The sequence below is a fragment of the Monodon monoceros genome, unplaced genomic scaffold (genome assembly GCF_005190385.1).
Source record: "Monodon monoceros isolate NGI ecotype Baffin Bay Population unplaced genomic scaffold, NGI_Narwhal_1 Super_Scaffold_7, whole genome shotgun sequence".
In the NCBI taxonomy this organism is placed as follows: Eukaryota; Metazoa; Chordata; class Mammalia; order Artiodactyla; family Monodontidae; genus Monodon; species Monodon monoceros.
Genome location: NW_021703784.1, coordinates 96,627,053 through 96,645,617, shown reverse-complemented (window position 1 = coordinate 96,645,617; position 18,565 = coordinate 96,627,053). Strand labels below are relative to the sequence as shown.

General features: G+C 46.6%; 1 protein-coding gene and 3 non-coding genes across 4 annotated transcripts in view; 3 read left to right on the top strand and 1 right to left on the bottom strand.

The window, feature by feature from the left end:
- Positions 1-5,858, top strand: part of OSBP (oxysterol binding protein) — a 32,966-nt gene extending 27,108 nt beyond the window's left edge. The window contains exons 10-14 of the mRNA XM_029208514.1: positions 1,016-1,119; positions 2,464-2,559; positions 3,311-3,492; positions 4,277-4,497; positions 4,600-5,858. Of these exons, the coding sequence (XP_029064347.1) occupies positions 1,016-1,119; positions 2,464-2,559; positions 3,311-3,492; positions 4,277-4,497; positions 4,600-4,742 (746 nt within the window). The 3' untranslated portion in view covers positions 4,743-5,858. The remainder of the gene's footprint in view (positions 1-1,015; positions 1,120-2,463; positions 2,560-3,310; positions 3,493-4,276; positions 4,498-4,599) is intronic.
- Positions 5,859-14,114: 8,256 nt separating this feature from the next.
- Positions 14,115-14,187, top strand: TRNAK-UUU. Its single transcript has one exon. It is a non-coding gene; the product is annotated as a tRNA-Lys (tRNA).
- A 2,279-nt stretch (positions 14,188-16,466) lies between these two features.
- On the top strand, positions 16,467-16,539 carry TRNAF-GAA. The gene has a single exon. It is a non-coding gene; the product is annotated as a tRNA-Phe (tRNA).
- An 832-nt stretch (positions 16,540-17,371) lies between these two features.
- On the bottom strand, positions 17,372-17,444 carry TRNAK-UUU. Its single transcript has one exon. It is a non-coding gene; the product is annotated as a tRNA-Lys (tRNA).
- Positions 17,445-18,565: the final 1,121 nt, after the last annotated feature.

Here is an 18,565-nt window from a genome sequence, read left to right as displayed (position 1 = left end):
GCCCAGCACCTTCCTGGCACATTGATGTGTTTAACTTCCTAGAAGCTCCACCAGGCTTCCTTGTCCAGAGATTTTATTGGGGTTTCATCATGTGGGCACAGTTGATCAAATCCTTGGCCACGTGACTGAACTCAATATCCTGGCCTCCTTCCCTCCCTGGAAGGAAGGAAATACCATTCCCAGGAGGTCAGGAGGCCAGATCTAGCCCGTATCAGGTGACCCGTAGCCGCTGCTCTCTAATGACATGGTTGGTCTTTCTGGCCCACCCTCGTCCTAAGTCATCTTGTTGGCATAAGCTATCTAGGGGCCCACCTGAGGCACCTCATTGGCATATATCACCAGGGCCCTCATGAGTAACAAAGACACTACTGTCACTTGGGAAATTACAAGGGTTTAGAGGTTGGACAAAGACCAGACAAATTCTTTATTATGCAACACGTGCTCACACATCGAGTGAGTGTTGGAGCTGGTGCCCCTGCTCTATCCACTACTCCCCCCCCCCTTTTTTTTTTTTTTCACTATTAAGGCCCATAGGTAGACAAGTGGTTTGCTTAAAGTCACACAGCTAGTTACTCACAACAGGGCTTGTCCCCAGTACTGAGCACCAGTGTGTGCTCTTTTCCATATGCTGCTTTATTTTTTCATGTTGGGGCAGATGTGACCTGTTCCTGTGAATTTTGCAGCTAGTATGGCAGGTACAGTTAGTGAAAAGATTGGGGGTTTTGCTTTCATTTTTATTTCTACATCTGCAGAATATTACTTCCCAGCTAAGCTGTATCAGCTGTCAATGTTTGTCCTCATTAGTTATATTTTATTCATAAATTTTAAAATCACGTGAAAAATTCAGTCAGTGCTTCCAACATTTATAAAGGTTATAAGTCCTTTTTGACTTATTGTTTTCTTTTTAAAAGTAAGAAATATTGATAAAATCAAATCAATCCATCATTATTTCTAGCCAGCATGGTGCTGTTTTTCTAATATTTGGCTTAATTTGTGTACCACTCTCTGCTTCTAGGTAGCATCCACTGTATCTTCCACGCAACTGGGCACCACTACACTTGGAAGAAAGTTACCACGACAGTGCACAACATTATTGTGGGCAAACTGTGGATCGATCAGGTGAGTAAAGGGACTCAGCATGCTTCTGAAGTTCAGAAGAATACGTCCATCTTTGTAGTATTTAGGACGTGTGAACTGGCCCCAGACTGCTGTTACTGGTTTATCAGTTTTGCCTGAGGAATTTCTCTCAGGCAGTAATCCCACCCCCAAACTCCCCGAGTTTCTATACCACAAACTATTACCTATAAATGACCAAGTTACAACATTCATTCAGTGACTACTCTACTAGGGCTGTGTTAGGTACTATGAAGAATACAAGAAAATAATAAACATGGCTCCCATCCTTCATCCTTTCATTATTCATCAAACATTTGTTGCCAAGCTGAGTGCTAGGTCTTGGGAATACAAAGTCATATGAGGCATTGTCCTGCCAAGAGTTATTTTATCATTGGAGATATATGACAGATATGTGTAGGATGAAAAGTATTTGCCAAAATAGACTAGTGTAAGAGCTGTACTAAAATACTATCTAGGGGCTTCCCTGGTGGCACAGGGCTTAAGAATCCACCTGCTGATGCAGGGGACACGGGTTCGAGCCCTGGTCCAGGAAGATCCCACATGCCGCGGATTAGCTAAACCCGTGCGCCATAACTACTGAGCCTAGAGCCCTCGAGCCACAACTACTGAGCCTGTGTGCCACAATTACCGAAGCCCGCGTGCCTAGAGCCCGTGCTCTGCAGCAAGAGATGCCACTGCAATGAGAAGCCCGCTCGCCACAACTTGAGAAATCCCGCACTTAGCAATGAAGACCCAACGTAGCCATAAATAAACAAACAGTCAAACTATCTAATTCATTGTCAATTTGCTCTTAAGACAGTGGTTGCAGTAAATTCAGAAAAGAGAGGGAATTCTGTCTGAGCAGTCAGGAAAGGCTTCACGGTAGATGTGGGAATGAAGCTGAGTCTTAAAGAGCTTTTTGGGATTTGCAAGATAGAAAGGAGGAGAAAATGCAATGAATGAAGTGTAGAAAGGCCCACGATATGTAGGGTTGAAACCGTGAGTAGAATACTTTAAGCACAGAGTTCATGAAGGGTACGAGTGGAGGATTGGTTTGGGAAGGTAAATTATTATGTGAATATCATCAGTGTGTGTGCTGAAGGTCGAATTATGCCACTGAACATGTGACACAGTTTTTTAAAAAAAGGTCATTTGGCCTTGATTCCAACCTGGCATACCAAGATTACAGAGGGATTCCACAGCATCTCAAGGTTGGCTAAGACCTGAATCTTAAGTACAGGAAAGCTAGAATGTAAGATTGAAAAGAATTATGACGCATGAGGCTTAGCATGTATTCAAGTCATCCATTCTTAATAAAACCAATCCATGATTCTTTTCTTTTTATAGTCTGGTGAAATTGATATTGTGAATCACAAGACAGGAGACAAGTGCAATCTTAAATTTGTTCCTTACAGCTACTTCTCTCGGGATGTAGCAAGAAAGGTAAGAGAAGTTGAAATTAAAAATGTTTTTCACTTAGTGTGTATCCCATAGAAAGTCTGTTCCTTTGGAGCTGGTGTAGGTGGGTGGATTGTGTGTGTTCAAAAAAAAGGAGAGATAAAGGAGAAAGTCAGCAAAAGACAACAAGTTAGAGAATAAAAGTCAAGAGCAATGAGGGATTGGCATTTCCTGGCGGTCCAACGGTTAGGGTGCTTTCACTGCCGTGGGCCCCGGTTCGATCCCTGGTTGGGGAACTAAGATTCTGCAAGCTGTGCAGGCGTGGCCAGAAATGAAAAGGGCAATGAGATTTGAAAATGGGCAACACCGAGGAAGGACGAAGGAAAGGGTTACCAGAAGAAGGCATGGGTACTTTGAAGTCTGAGTGAGAGTTCTGGTACCACCGCAGTGGAATTGTGCTGTGAGTTTTGATGGGAGAGTGAAGAAATCTGTTTGTGGCTCTCTCCACTTTCTGGAGAGAAGAATATAACATAATTCTGAGTACAGTCAGATCCTTTTCCTACATATATCATTACAACAAAAATCTGTACAACAAAATGGTAATGAATCCTCCAACTCATGACTCAGTTATTTTAAGCAGCTCAAGAAAACATAACAAAATAATTTGAATGGTTCCATGGAGTTTGTCGTAACAGGATTTAACCAGTATTTACCCTAGGACTTCGGTTTCCAGAGTAGTCAGGTAAGCTAACACAGCGAATGCCGTACTCCAGAGCCCTGCTCTCCCTCTTTGTAGGTGACAGGGGAAGTGACAGATCCATCAGGAAAAGTTCACTTTGCCCTTCTGGGGACGTGGGATGAGAAAATGGAGTGTTTCAAAGTACACCCAGTCATCGGGGAAAATGGGGGTGACACTCGGCAGCGAGGCCACGAAGCAGAGGAAAGCAGGGTCATGCTGTGGAAGCGGAATCCTTTACCGTGAGTATCAGTGTGGGTCCCGCCCGGGTCCTGCTGTGACCTCAGCCTTGGAGCAGTGTTGTGGCATTTCTGCCTTCCTTCCCACTTAATTCTGTGAGCGACTGAGCACGGGACATCGGAACCTGGAGATATGACCAGAAGGTGGTCCCCATGTGGTTGGGTTGTAGCGTGCCTTGTCCCAGGAAAGTTCAAACTACTCAAACCACGTCTGCCAAAAACATTTGGTGTTTCCTAAAGGTCCTTTGGATTGTGATTCCGAAGGATGTTTTTCTGTAATTTAGAGTAGAACTATTCAGAAGTGGCTAGAGGAGAAAGATGCTCACCACCTGTGGCCCAAAGGCCTAGCAGCAGTATAAAGGTCCCTGAGATAATGTGCAGGACTTTGGAAAGAAATTAAGGTGGAGGCCATTTGTCTCCTGTCATTATTTAATATGTTCAGTCCTCAGTAATAGCCAAGGTTATCCCAGAAAGAGGTTAAAAAGAAAGCGAAGGAAACAGGAAGAAAGAAGTTTTATTTAGTAGAATGTTTCATCCTTCCTAATTTCACCTGAGCATAGCACAGGCCCAGAAAACTATCCAGTTGAGTGATCCTGGGGAGGGGATGGGGAATGGTCCAGTCGGGTCTCTTAATTAGGTGAACCTGATGTGGTTGGTCCTGGAGTCTTTCCATCTGTAGCACAGCCAGGGTGATGTAGCCCTTGTAGTGAACTTAGCTGGTGCTCTTTAACTAACAAGGGTCTCAGCTCTGGCATTACCCTTCCTCTTTCTCACCCTTTACTTTTAGGAAGAATGCAGAAAACATGTACTACTTCTCAGAGCTGGCTCTAACTCTCAATGCCTGGGAAGCTGGCACTGCCCCCACAGACAGCCGATTACGGCCCGACCAGAGACTGATGGAGAATGGGCGCTGGGATGAAGCAAATGCCGAGAAGCAGCGCCTGGAGGAAAAACAGAGACTTTCCAGAAAGAAGAGAGAAGCCGAAGCTATGAAAGCCACGGAGGATGGTAGTGGACGCCTTCTACTCTGTTTCCCAGTCCCGACGCGTGGCAAATGCCCATGTGTTTTCGGCTCTGATTGTGTTTTTCTTCACCCTCTTTCCCTTTTAGGCACGCCCTACGATCCCTACAAGGCACTGTGGTTCGAGCGGAAGAAGGACCCTGTTACCAAGGAGTTAACCCATATTTATAGGGGAGGATACTGGGAGTGTAAAGAGAAACAGGACTGGAGCTCATGCCCGGACATTTTCTGAACCGGCCGTGACAGAAGGAGGAGGATCCAAAGGAGAAGAGGACAGAGGATGCGCGGGAAAGCTGGCAGTTGTGACTCTTACGGAGAGCTTTCCTCAAGTTTGTCTGTCTTAACCAATCATTTTTTCCAAATCAATCACCAGAAGCAGACACCGTTGGTGGTGATTGGCTGGTTGCCTTAGCTGATTGAAACTGAAATCGACATTCTGGATCCTGTGTGTGTGAGGGAGAGGCGTCCTGGCTGAGTGTTAGTGTCGTCCCGCTTCTGCAGAGTCACGTGCTCTTGACCCTTTCCTCTCCCTCGGCCCCGGTTTGAGATGCTGTCCCTCACCCTCCCCTTACAGAGCCTGCCCAGCCAGGACCTGCGAAAGAGGATGACGCGGGGGCGTTCCGGTGCAGTTCAGAGCGAGAGCTGATTTTAGAGGTTCCCTTTAAAAAGAAACACCACGTAAGACTTAACCAACAGAGGCATCGTGAATGCTCGTGGTGGAGCTTGGGCGTGACGTTATGAAGTGTTCACAGATGGGGTCAATTGAACGGGGTGTCGATGCAGAGAAAACCGTGGCACTGGAACACTTGTGAGAGGGACTGTTTTGCAAGGCCGGGACGTTCAGAGTTAAATTCTTGGAAGTTTCGATCTTCACTCGCGTGAAACACCCTGCTGCTGTTCTCCATCTTCTTTGACAGCACCCGGGACCACTTGGGTGGTCGGTAGGAGGGTTGCGTTATCTTCACAAAGGGGTTTTACGGACTTGCTCAGGCGGAGAACTTCTGAGAACATGAGACAGGATGGAAGAACACTGCTGGCCACTCTTGCTTTCCCCGCTCCTCCTCTCCCCCATCCTTCATTGCCTTTCCTCTCTTCTCCCTCCGCGCAGTACTGCTTCGGGTTTGTGCCCTGTGGAGCAAAGCGTTACCTGTCCCATTCTGATATACTTCAGAATCTGAGAGAAGGAGTGTATCTGGAATAAGTTTTCACCATCTCTCAAGCCCCATGGACTGGAGCCACCTCTGGAATAGTGCGTTAAGTATCTGTATAGTATATATATGTAGAGAAAAATCTCATTCTTTTCTGGTTTGATTTTCCTTCTTCCCATTAAGAATCTTGATTTTTGATATCACTTGTCTCCCTGGGACTCTCTCTTGGACACACTGATGTGGATTGGAGCCGCCTCTACTTTCCCTCTTTCAGGGGCAGACAGATTCCAAACCTGATCAGGATCCCGCCCAGCGGTTACTGAGCAGGGACCTTGTCCATGGTTTGTATCATGAGGTGCCCACTGCTGTCTAAACTCTGCTCTTCTAATTACCTGACTCTTGAAAATGAAATCCTAACCTCTTTCCTACCTTTTTTCCTTCTCTTACTAGGAAGAGTATGGGTAGAAAGTCAGGAGGGTAATTTCCAGTTTGAGCCTGCCTCTGTCCAAATCTCAGCACACAGAGCTGATCCCCAAAAGAGCCTTCTTCCTAGGAATCGGGGCTAAAAGCACCGTCACGTGGGGTGGGGAAGAGAACTGCTCCTGCTGGTCCCTGGTTTCCTTCATTTTTTTGTTCTGTATTTGTTTAAGTTGTCTTGTTCAGAAATCTAACCCCGCCGTGCCACCCACCCCTGGTTGAGGATCACAAATCGAGGTGCCTTCCTTGTATGCTTTTTGTTAGTGCTTTTTGTTTCTGTTCCTTAACTGCCGAGCCTCAGCCAGTGTGGGTCCTGGGGGGAGAATCATTCCAGAGGAAGCCATCCCAGCAGGGAAATTGGATCTATACTGGGTAAATAGCACTCTTATTCCTTCCCCGCCATCCCTTCCTTCCTAGCTGTGATGAACTTGAGAGAGGGACACCTCCTGGGGAAGGTCCTCCTGCGAACTCAACTCAATCCCAGCGTAAGCAAGGGATTATTCCAGGGCTGCTTCTTTCAAGGAGGCCCATAAAAGCGTTGATGTAACTGGGGTGGGGGGCGGAGCTTTAGACAGCGGGAACTCTCCAAACAGACGGAACTTCCCTGCTCTGTCTCCCGCCCCCCCTCCCCGTTGTCTGCACTACGTTTCCAGCCTGATCCCCAGTGAGGTTCCTGCTAATGGAAGAGGCGTCGAGTCCTTCAGGTGAAATAAAGTCACATGAAAACAAAACAAAACTATATATTTTTTCGGTTTTTTGCCTTATTGTTTTTTTTCCAAGAAAACTACTAAATTAAATAATTTTTAAAAAGTCATATTGTTTGTCTGATTCACTTCTACTTAAGGAGGAGGCAGTGGGAAGAGGTGGAGAAGTGGCCCCTGGGTGATTTGTTCTTGGCAGTCTGGGAACTTGATCTTCATGGGAGATGGAAAGAAAAACTGGGCGCGGATTTCCAGATGTTTCGACTATTCAACAACATTCCAGAGGACCTAATGACCACATGAGTAGTTTTAACAGCCCCCGGTGCTTCAGTGCCATGTCACTGTCAGGGTCCCACCTTGCCATAGGGGAACGGTTTCTAGTGTTTTTGATACTGGGCCTGTTTCACCTCAAAAAATAAAAGTTCTTGAATTTCATCTCTCTTGTCCATTTAGATTTTCAGGATCTTAGTTAGCTGTTCCGTGTAAGGATTCAAATTCTATATTTTGAAACATAAGCAATTGAGTATTGATTTGAAGACCTTTGGAGAGAAGTAAAGGACAGTGAAAATGCTTGTTCAGTTTTTCTCTGCACACAGTTCAGGGAGGGGAGAAGGTGGCCACAGTGATCGAAGGGGCATGGAGAGGCCTCCGATGAGGGTGAGCGCCAATTCCTGCCCTGCGTCCACAGTGCTGAGACTGGAGCTCTCAGCATTGCCAGGCTTCCGCTTAAACAATTTCAAGAAGTATATTTTTCAATTGTCACGTTGAATATGAGGAAAGGCGCTCAAAAAATAAATTTATTCAAGGTCACATAGCTGATTGGTTAGTCACAGTACTGGAATTCAAAGCTGGGTTGGTTTAACCCCGGAGTTTGTGACCTTTACAAACTTGTGCTCTGTGAGAAACTGGGTTGGAAGGCGGCTGGTAGTTAAGTCATTTCCTCCTGGATTATACATCGTGCAGAAATGCGTATCTCTGTTTCCAGAAGCTTCTTAACGTCGATAATACTATTTTGGGAGTCCCACGTGAAGGAAGGCGCATTGGAGCATTCTTTTTTTTTGGCCATGCCGTGTGGCATGCGGGATCTTAGGTCCCCGACCAGGGATTGAACCCACGTCCCCGGAATTGGAAGCATGAAGTCTTAATCACTGGACCGCCAGGGATGTCCCAGAAGGAGCATTCTTGAAGTTCAGCCTCCTGGCTCCTTGGTTTCTCAAGGCTCTCATGCCCACAAAATCAGCTATGTTGTCAGGGGTCGTCTTTTCTAGCCTGGTTCTTGGGAAGGCCACTTAGCCTTGATGTTAAGTATTGGCAACGTTTTTTTTTTCTGGCAAGCTAAAAACCATGGTAGTCGACCCTTGACGCTTGTGAGAGCTGCATCCTGTAATTTTGAATACCGTAAGGTATGTAATTTCCTCCAATAGGGTCAGTCCAATGTACCTGAAACATTTGAATAATCCCTCCTTTAGTCCTTTAATGGGCTCCTGTGACATGATGGGTTGGGATGTGGATCCCGCGGAGTGTAGCTTACTCATGATTCAAAATTACACCTGTCAGGGACCTCTGAAGTCCCACAAAAATGTTAAACCTATACATTTCAAAGGTCTGCTCCACTTTCTGCAAGATAAGTGAAAATCAACCTATAGTATAGTCCTAAAAGGAAGTGTAGAAAAGTCCAGAATTTATTCACTATAAGGTATATACCTTGTGAAACCCTAAGATTATCAAAATTTAGAGCTTGCATCTAAAAGTTTATAAAGCTTTTGCCCAGTACTGTGCCCTGCCCTGTGGGAAGCATCCCTCAAGCCTTCCCTGGCTTTCCCTTCTGAAGCTCATAAAATAACCTGGTTATGTTCTCAGCCTTTCCTCCCTTCTGTCTTTTCAAGTCGAGCGCTCCTTTTGGGGTTCACAGTGATCCCCCAGGGGAAGGAAGCAAGCTGGTCAGATGAGGCATCTTTAAAGGCAAGAACTAAGGAGCTCAGAATCTTCTGTAAGTAGCCTTGCAGAGGTCACACCTGAGTTTGACCAGGTGATTTAAGAAGTTAGTAAACAACCAGTCGGCCCTGAGAGAGGTATGGCTAGGAATGTCTCCATTCGTTCATTCATTCAACATTGACTTCCAGCTTGTTACATAACATAACATTAGAGATACAAATGGCAAGAAAGAGCTCAGATAAACGGGCAATTACAATCTAGTTTGATAAATGGCATGAAAGCACTGTAGAGGGGCAACAAGCCTATAGAGAGTGGGGGGGGAGGGGATAAAGACATGTCAGGGAAGCCTTCTATTCAATACAACTAGGAGAATGTATCTGAGTTGAGAGTTGCAGGTTTAATAGGGGTTAGGGAAACGGCACCCTGTAAGATGCTGCATGGATAAAGATGGAGAGCAAAGTCGAGGAAAGCATCCTGCTTTTGGATGGCTGTATGAATGGCTGGAGTTTAAGGTCAAGGAGCGGGCACTGATACAGTGATGGAGAGAGGTAAGGCCCAAGTCATGGAAGTCTTCATATACCACATAAAGAAACCTTGGTTTTCGTTTTCAGCAAGGGAGCCAGTGAAAGATTTGTAAGCAGGGTGATGGGTTCCAGTGTGGAAAATGATTGACAGGTAGTCAGATCAATTAAGAGATTGGAGAAGTTGTGAGAATGAAGAGAAGTGCAGGGATTCCAGTATTGACTGGAATGAACAGCACTTGAGTATGGTTATTGGTGGAGAGCAGAGGGAGGGAGGGAGGGAGGAACTTGTATTTTTCTTGCTCAGGAAACTTAGAAGGAAGGTGGTAGCAAGCTAAACAAGTCTAGAGGGAAAGATGGGTTCATTTGGGGGCATTCTGAGTTGGAGGAGCCTGTGGAGAGGTTGAGTAAGCGACTTAAAACATGGGTCCAAATGTAATGGCTACATTTTTGTGAGAACTGAGGAATGAGGTGCTGAGAGAGGCTGCACATTAAAATCACCTGCAAATTAAAAAATATATAATCCTGAGCGCCATCTGCAGAGATTCTGATTCACTTAGGGTTAGGGCTAGTGCAATTTTATCTATATGTATATAAACGCAAGGGTCACAAAATTATGAAATGAGAGGAGGAGGTGGGATAAATCAGCATATTAGGGGATATTATTAAACCACAGCTCGCTTCTCAGAGTTTGAGAGGTCTGAGCCAATTCCACATTTTGACAATGTCTGTATGTTTCAAATTTTTTAAACGTCAAGATGAGATTACAAAAATTGAGGTATACTTTAAATAGGTTTAGCAAATCAATGCTTTTAACATACAGATACAATGACTCTATGTATACTTCATCAGGAGGTAACATTGAAAATTGACATTTGAAATCTTTACAAATGGCCTTCCTGTCTGTCCTCTTGCATACACTTCTTGAGACCACTTTGACAATATCTGAAAAATTCAAAATGTTCATGTATTTTGGCCTTGCGAAATCTGCCTTCTCACAAGAAAAACAAATACAAAAGGATAGTCATTGCAGTATTGTTTTTAATAATGAAACCTAGGGGAAAAAAGTCAAAATGTCCATCATTAGGTATTTGATTACATGGATTGTGTTATATCCATACAATCCGATATTGTGCATGGGTTAAAAAGAATGAAATAGGTCTACATACATAGCTGACATGAAAAAAAAAAGTCCCTGATTTATTTTTAACTTTTTTTCTTTTTTGCAGCACGCGGGTCTCTCACTGCTGTGGCCTCTCCCGTTGCAGAGCACAGGATCCAGACGCGCAGGCCCAGCGGCCATGGCTCACGGGCCCAGCCACTCCACGGCATGTAGGGATCTTCCCGGACCAGGGCACGAACTCGTGTCCGCTGCATCGACAAGCAGACTCTCCACCACTGCGCCACCAGGGAAGCCCTCCACGATTTAGTTTTAAATGAGAAAAGCAAATTGCAGGGTAGTTAAAACACAGAGAAAAGTAAAATTATTTATCACATCTAGCTTATAAACAGAGGCCTTGCCTCATCACCTCTAGTGCCTACCTCCAGCTGAACCTATATCCGAATCATTTTTTGCTGCAATGGAACAGATATTATTTCATTATAGATACGAGGAAAACCTCTTCCAAGGAAAGCCGAAATAGCTCAGTTGGGAGACCATTAGACTGAAGATTTAAAGGTCCCGGGTTTCCGTGACTCTTTTCTTCTCAATTACGTGCGTACTCGTCTACCTCTCTGTAAGGGGGATGATCTCAGGCTGCTACCCAGGTCTCACTTGAGCATAGATGATAATGTACTTGGGTGGATGCGGAAGAACAGGCCGGTTTTCTTTCTTTTCTCTGGGAAGGAGGAAACCGTAAAGGGATTTATGTCTTTGCTTTTAAGCTGCTCTGTGTGGCTGCTCTGTGTGGCCGGCGGGCTCTCTCCCCCCACACACGGTGCGCCGTTCGCTTTCGAATTCATCCCAGCCCGCCGGCTTCTTTCCCACCACGTTCCAGGAGCTGCCGGTGTTGGACTCTCTCCCCGCTGGGACGGGCGCGCCAGCGCTCCGCAGGGGGATTTGGCGGTCATGGAGCCACCACGTGCGGGGCGCGGGGCTGCACAGAAAGAAATCCTCGATTTCAGCTTGGGGTTTAACAATAACAAGGACAGCTTTTGCTGATGGTGGCGGCGGCGGGGTGGGGTAGGGTTGGAATTCCTTTCTGGTTTATGCCTACACTAGCGTTATCAAATCAAATACAGGACGCCCAATTAAATTCGAATTTCGGAGAAACAATGACTATTTCTAGTATAAGCCTCCCAAAGATTGGCATGGGACATAATACACGTATTAGTTATTTTTCTGAAATTCAAATTTAACTGTATTTTTATTCGCTAAATCGCAAACCACTATTGTACATCATATCCCCACACATCTCTGGATGCGCCCCTCCACCCCACACCGCGTCCCCGGAAAGATACTCAGAAACTGTAGTCAGGACGACGTGGATTTCAGAAGAGACTGGTAATTTCTTATTCTCATCTCTCAGGTTTCAAAATGCATTTGCGTCCATCAGCTAATTTGTTCTCACCACCACCGGACGAGACCTTGGTGGGGATCACCAGGAAACACCCCAGGAATCAGCCATCTCACCTGGTCCCAGGCTTCCAGAACTGTCCGCTCTGGCCTGGGATGGGGGTGGAGGAAAGGGAGATTTGGAAGTTGGAATGAATCTTAAAAAAAAATTGTGTTAAGATGATGAGCCACTCCATTCAAGGCAGTGCAATGGAACACACGCTCAGGGAATGCTTTCTCTTCTGCCAGCTCCCAGGCTGGGACATGGGGAGAGAGGAATGAGACCTAGTCCTCACATAAAAGGCAACATGGAGAACTATTGTTTTTGGACCTATTATTTGTCCTCCCCTTTCTGTTAATCTGTGCCAAGATGCCTGCTGATGAGGGGCTTCAGCCCCCAAAACTTTGCGCTCTTGGGTGGAAGGATGCATTTTGCTTAAGGGACTCTTTGAAAAATTCAATGATCATCAAAAGGAAGGAAAACAAAATGGTGGATGAATAGATGGGGCAGTTCAAACTTTGCATGATGCATGTCGGCACGTGTGATGGTGAATTTTATGTGTCAATTTGGCTAGCTATGGTGCCCAAATGCCAGTCTAGGTGGTGCTGTGAAGGTATTCTTTAGATGTGATTAACATTTAAATCAGTAGACTCTGAGTAAAGCACATTATCCTCTATAATGCGGGTGTGCGTCGTCCAATCAGGTGAAGGTTTAAGAACAAAGACTGGGGTTTCCTGATGAAGAAGGAATTCTCCTCAAGACTGTAACACAGAAAGCCTACCCGAGCCTCCAGCTGGCTGCGCTGCTGAAGCTGGACTCAAGATGCAACATCAACTCTTACCTAAATTTCCAGCTTGTTGGCCAACCCAACAGATTCTAGACTTGACGGCCCCCACAATGCCCTGAGCCAATAAAAAAAATTAAAAGATAAATAAATAAATCTCTATCCACCCAGACAGCATGCTTTAAAGTGTTACACACAGGTAAGAGGGAAGGGTGAGATTTTTATTATTGCTCCCGAGGAAAAAGTGCTCTGAACGAAGGTCAACCACCTCGGGACCATGAAGGTGGGCACCATACTCCTAGGAAATGTTGGGCCTTTGCCCTGAAAGGGCAAACCCTTCCCAGTTTCCAGCCTGAGGAATCCCTTTGGGAAGTATTTGGATACAAGCAAGAAGCTCCGAGAAGAATACAGGTGTGTCTGCCTGCATCACCAAGCTCGCAAGCCTGGCATACCCCTACTCACCTTTCAAGGCAAGGTTCTAATGTCTTTTTTTCCTGCCAGGTTCTGCTCTACCCACCTTCTAGTCATTCCTCGGTGTTACCAAAGTATATATTCCTCTATTAAAGCATTGATTACACGGTCCCAAAGGTCTGCTACCAGCTCTATAGTAGCTCCACAGTGCAGGGGAGGAGACCAGGGATGGTGCGGGTCACCAAGAGCTTCCCCGGTGGGATGGCGGTTAAGCTGAGTCCTCAAAAGTGCTTTGGGCGGACGAGGGGGAAGAAGTGAAAGTGTGGTTGCATTCCAGTTAGAGGGAACACCGTGAGCCAAGGCCCGGAGGATTGAAAAGGTATAGCGAGATCTGTAGTACGACAATAGTGGCGTGTACGCTTGAGAAGTGGAGGGAGGTGGGTTCAGCCAACCCAGAGTGGGGTGAGCGCGCGTGCGCAAAGACCAGGCCCGTGGGGGCGGGGCTGGCGAGGGTGGCGAGCGGGGCGCGGGCGCGCTTTTAGAGCCCAGGGCGGTGGTGGCTGCCACCACTTCTGGCTGGATCCCGGATCGTCTCTTTCAGCTCATCAGTTTCGTGGGCGCCTAGGATGGGAACAAGGAACTGCGAAGTGGCGCTTCTCGGGAGAAGTAGCAGCTTGGTACCTTTAACACTGAACTGTGGTCTCCGACCCTGTGCGCTTTGGGTTTGGGGCAACGAATCGCGGAGGGGCGGAGACAGTGAGTAAGCGGCTTCTCCTCCCTACGCAGGGTTTTGCAGAAATCAGGATTCACGTTTGCCAAGGGGTCTCTATATAAAAGAGGACGTGTTCTGTTTTATTTGAGAAATCTGTATTCATCTGCCAGAGAACGACTTAATCACCTTCTTTCCATACTCCCCACTTCGCCTGCCCGGCGCCGTGGGATCTCTGGACTGCAATTGGATCGAATCACACACAAAGGAGGAGTCCGGAAACTCACCCGGTATCCCGCCCATTAGCTGCAGCGCAAACGATTACATGCCTTTCACTCACCGCAGTGCAAAGCGTCGCTGTGAGCCCGGATAGCTCAGTCGGTAGAGCATCAGACTTTTAATCTGAGGGTCCAGGGTTCAAGTCCCTGTTCGGGCGGAGGTTTCCTTTTTTTAACAGGTATTTTAAAAGTGAGAACTAGCTTTAGGGGCCTCTGATTTTTAGCCGGTTGCCTTTGGAAAAGGGAGTAAAATGTGGAGCGTGTACCCTGCGTTTCCAACCACTTCCCGGGGGTAAAAGGCAGGCAGACACCACGGGCCTTTGTGCAAAGGCCTCCAGGAGATTCGCAGTGCATCGCTGTAGGGTCTAAATAAGCTGGCTTACTCGGCAGCCGCCGACTGGGCTGCTTGGTCTCAACTACTGCTGCAATTAAAGAAAGGGGGACGAAGCCTTCAGGAAGTCGCTGGGGCTCCCGCAGTCGCCGCCTCCCTTCGCTCTCCGTGAGCGAGCCCTGCAGACCCTCTCTCTCGGGTTCCCTCCCTCTGGGTGCCTGAGGATTGTGGGACGGATCCCGCACCCTTCCACTCCACCTTGCTACCCTTCTAGAGAATATTTTTTGCGCTCTGAAAAGGAAGAGGTGCCATCTAGAAACTGAAGCACCAGGCAGGGCAGCTCCCCCTCTCTACCGAGGTCCAGTCTCTCCGCTAACCCCCAAAGTGTGACCCTGAATCCAGGGAGAAGTTGAGGTTGAGACGGCAGCTTCTGCTGGTGGGAGAAGGAGGGTGCCTGCTGGGAAAGCGTGCGTTTGAGGGCCTGGAATGCGAAGTGTCCTGGAGTTCGAAAAACAAAAATGTTAGCTCCCGCTGACTACAAATTAATAAGGACAGCATTTGGCTCCTGAGAAGTTTTGAGGAAGTCGGGTTGTGGACGCAAGAGCTCAGGCATGGATTCACCAAGACTAAACTAATCTTCCCTGTGAGGTGAAGGGACCAGGTACATCCTTGCCTACCTGGAGACTGAGCCTTCCTTGCTTCTGCCAGGCAACAGAAGAAAGTCGATCTTGAACTCATTAACAGGATGGGGATGTGGGCTGATTGAGTCAGCTGCCCTCTTAGGTGATGGACTATGGTACCTAACGTACCCAAAGGACGCTGATCGGTGGGGCAGGGCGAAGGTGGACATAGAACTCAAGTGGGAGGCAGGGCCTTCACCCCTTCACCCTCCAAGCTGAATGCCTTACCCTGTACCTACACAGACCCACAATTTTCTTCTCTCCAAAGCACAGGAGCTCCTCATCAGGAGCAAGGGAATAATAGTAACAGCATCCCTCTCATAAACCTGTGCTGATTAAATGAGGTAACAATGCATGCAACGGTGCTTAGTAGAGTCTTTGCCCCAAAGCGAGCATGCAGTACATTGCAGCTATTATTATTAAAGAGCTTTCAGTCTAGGGAGGGAACAAAAGACACACTGAAACAGGTAAGAAACCATTTCAAAGAGATATGTTCCCGATATGTGAAGATCACGAACCCGTATTCATGTGACTTGTGTTGGTTGGTATGTGCTGAGGCGACAGCAATGGTCACCGACCCAAGGAAGAGTGGGATTCTTTCTGGAAGGAAGTGAATCATGGCACTCAGGTGGCGTTCCAGGGGAACAAAGTAAGGGAGCTGAGGCAAACACTCGGATTTTGCCTCTTCTTCCTGAGGAAGTCCCCTGGAAAGTGAGCAAGTCCATTTCTGGCAACCTTGAAAAGTGGAGTCTCTTTGCTCCGATCATTTCCTGACTGAACAAGAACACACCAGGTGGGGGAAAGGAGAGGACAAGGGGAGGAGAGCACTGAGACCTCCTGGCTCTTTCCTCCTTCCTGTCCTCAAGTTCACTCCCTCTCCCTTTCACCAAGGGGTGAAAAGTGAGAAAAAAGCAAAACAAAACAAAACACCAAAAATTAAAAGGAAAAGACAAATCACAGTCTCTCTCTACCAAGACCTTTCGAGCTTTGGAGCTGAATAGCTCTGCTTCGGTTCTGGATGATTTGAGGGCAAATTAGTTATTTCATTTAAAAATTGTCATATTATATCAACCTTAAGGCAGGGGTGGGGGGGTGGGGACTGAACTGACACCACGTAGAGGACGTGCTGGGCACACAGTAGGCACACAGTAGGCACTTAGTAGGCGGCTGTCTTTCCTCTTATTAGGGTCCTGGGGAGACGTAAAAAAAAGCCTTAGGAAGACAAGAATATGTAGCCTGGGACAATTTCCCCACATTGACAGAAATTCTTTTTCTCACTCACTGCCCTCGAAATCTCAGAGCTAAAATAAGATGCAATTTGGAAGGTGAAATTGGGAATTGGAAAGGTAGAGATGAAAGAAAATCTTAGTTTTTAAAATTTTTTTTCTTAACTTTCCTTAACAGGGTCGAGAAAGCTAACATGCTCGCCGAAATAGCTCAGTTGGGAGAGCGTTAGACTGAAGATCTAAAGGTCCCTGGTTCGATCCCGGGTTTCGGCAGAGCTTTTGCTGACCCATCATTGGACGGGACTGGAGTCTGGAGTACCTTCCTTTCCTTACAGTGTCTCCCATGAAGGCTCACCTCCCTCCCCGATCCCACACACTGCGAGGATCCTAAGAGCTTAAACCTCGTAAAGATATCACAAATCATGGAATGACCTGGACCCAGTCCACTTAGACTATGTGTCGGATGTTTCATAGTGTGATGGCCACCACTTCCGGTCTGCACGTAGAAGGTCTTGAGTTTGATGCCAAGTATAGTTACGCTGGGCTTGCAAGCGTTTCTCATTGACGATAGACATGAAGACTTCAAAAACGTTTGTCTATACACGCAAGTCAGGGTCCCATCAGCGTGTTAGAAATTTGGTGAAGAATGGTTCTCGGCTGAAGATGTGATTTATAAGCACGTGTGTTGACCTGAAATATTTCTTGGAACCCCAGTCTTCTCACCGCGCTTTTAATAAACAGTGTGTGAACTATTATCACTTAGTGCCAAAATGTGCACATTTACTGCCAGGAGCATTACCATCCGTGACTCTGACGATGTTTATTGATGTTTCTATATAAAATAATACATGTTAGTTTTAAGGAAAAAATATCTGAAGACAAAGTATCTATCATACAAGGTTGGAAGAGAAAAGACTGAGGTTGGAAGAGAAAGTTATCAGTTGCTTTCCTCACCTTTCACTTTTTCTGCAAAGTCCACCTTTGGTCTGGCCTGGGTTGTAAACTCCAGGAGGGCTGAATCAAGTGTGTTCTGCATAACCTCACACCTGCTCAGCGAGAGTGGTGTGGACACACGCTCAAATTTGTTTTAGGAGTTTAAAATAACCGCCCGAACAGGGACTTGAACCCTGGACCCTCAGATTAAAAGTCTGATGCTCTACCGACTGAGCTACCCGGGCTCGGAAAGGCAACGTGGCTCCTAGTCTATCCACAGAAAATAGACCACGTGGCCCTATTCTTTTCCTATTCGATTAAAATCCTGAGTCTTTTTGTTGATTACGTGAGTGGTGAAACTGCAAAATCAAGGTCGGGAAGGCGTTTGGCGAAGGAATCTTTTCTGATCCCATTACAGAAAGACTATAAAGAATATAGACCGTGCTTCCACGCCAGCAGCGCCCCCGCCCCTCGCGTCCTAAAGGGAACATCCCAGGAGGAATTCTCCAGATTTAGGACGTCTGGATTTCTAAATCCAATCTTGGTCTGTGAAGAGTCCCGGAGGGTCTTGCGGGTGGAATCTTATGAGTAATTGATTAGGTCTCCAATCTTTATTAGTCAGAGCACATCCAGGACCAAGACCCGGTCCTGGTCCTCAGTGGGGCGGGAAGGCACGCAAAACAGAAGTCAAGCGCTTTGATGGTGGTAAGCAGGTCAACGCCAGAAGTAAGCGTCCTGCCCAGTATTCAAGCAGGAGGTGATGCCCAGATGAGCTACCAATGGTGACTGGGGCCCTGAAGGCTTGGGAAGAGAATTTTGAGCAGAGGGAACAACAAAAGGAAAAGGACCTTCGCCAGGGAATCTGAACATTTTCCTTGAAGCTCCCATTGAAAGGTTTGGATCCGGCTGGAGTTTATATTTTTAGGAAGTCCCATTACCCTGGCAGCTGTGTCCTGAATATAACTAATGTGGACACACAAAAACCAAAAAGTTTCCTGCCATTTCAGTAAACAACCCATGTTGCCTACCATTCCACTAAACAACGAATGTTGCAGCCATCAAGCCACCAGCCACTGCACCTTCCCTGTTGGTGCGCCCAGAGGGGAATTCAGGATGCAGAAAAACAGGATACTGGCCCTAGAGAGTTAAGATGCATGTCAAAGGAATAATTTCAATGAACCCAGACCCTTGCGTCTTCCCAAACTTAGAAAAGCACTAAAATAGTTAACTTGAGATGTCTGTTTTGTGTGTGTGTGTGTTTGGCAGTAATCATTTGATGTTCAACTACATGGTTTTTTTTCCCAGCAAAAAATCCTATATATCCTGGCCCCTCCCTTACCTTCCTGGAACAGTTCCTCAGAGCTGA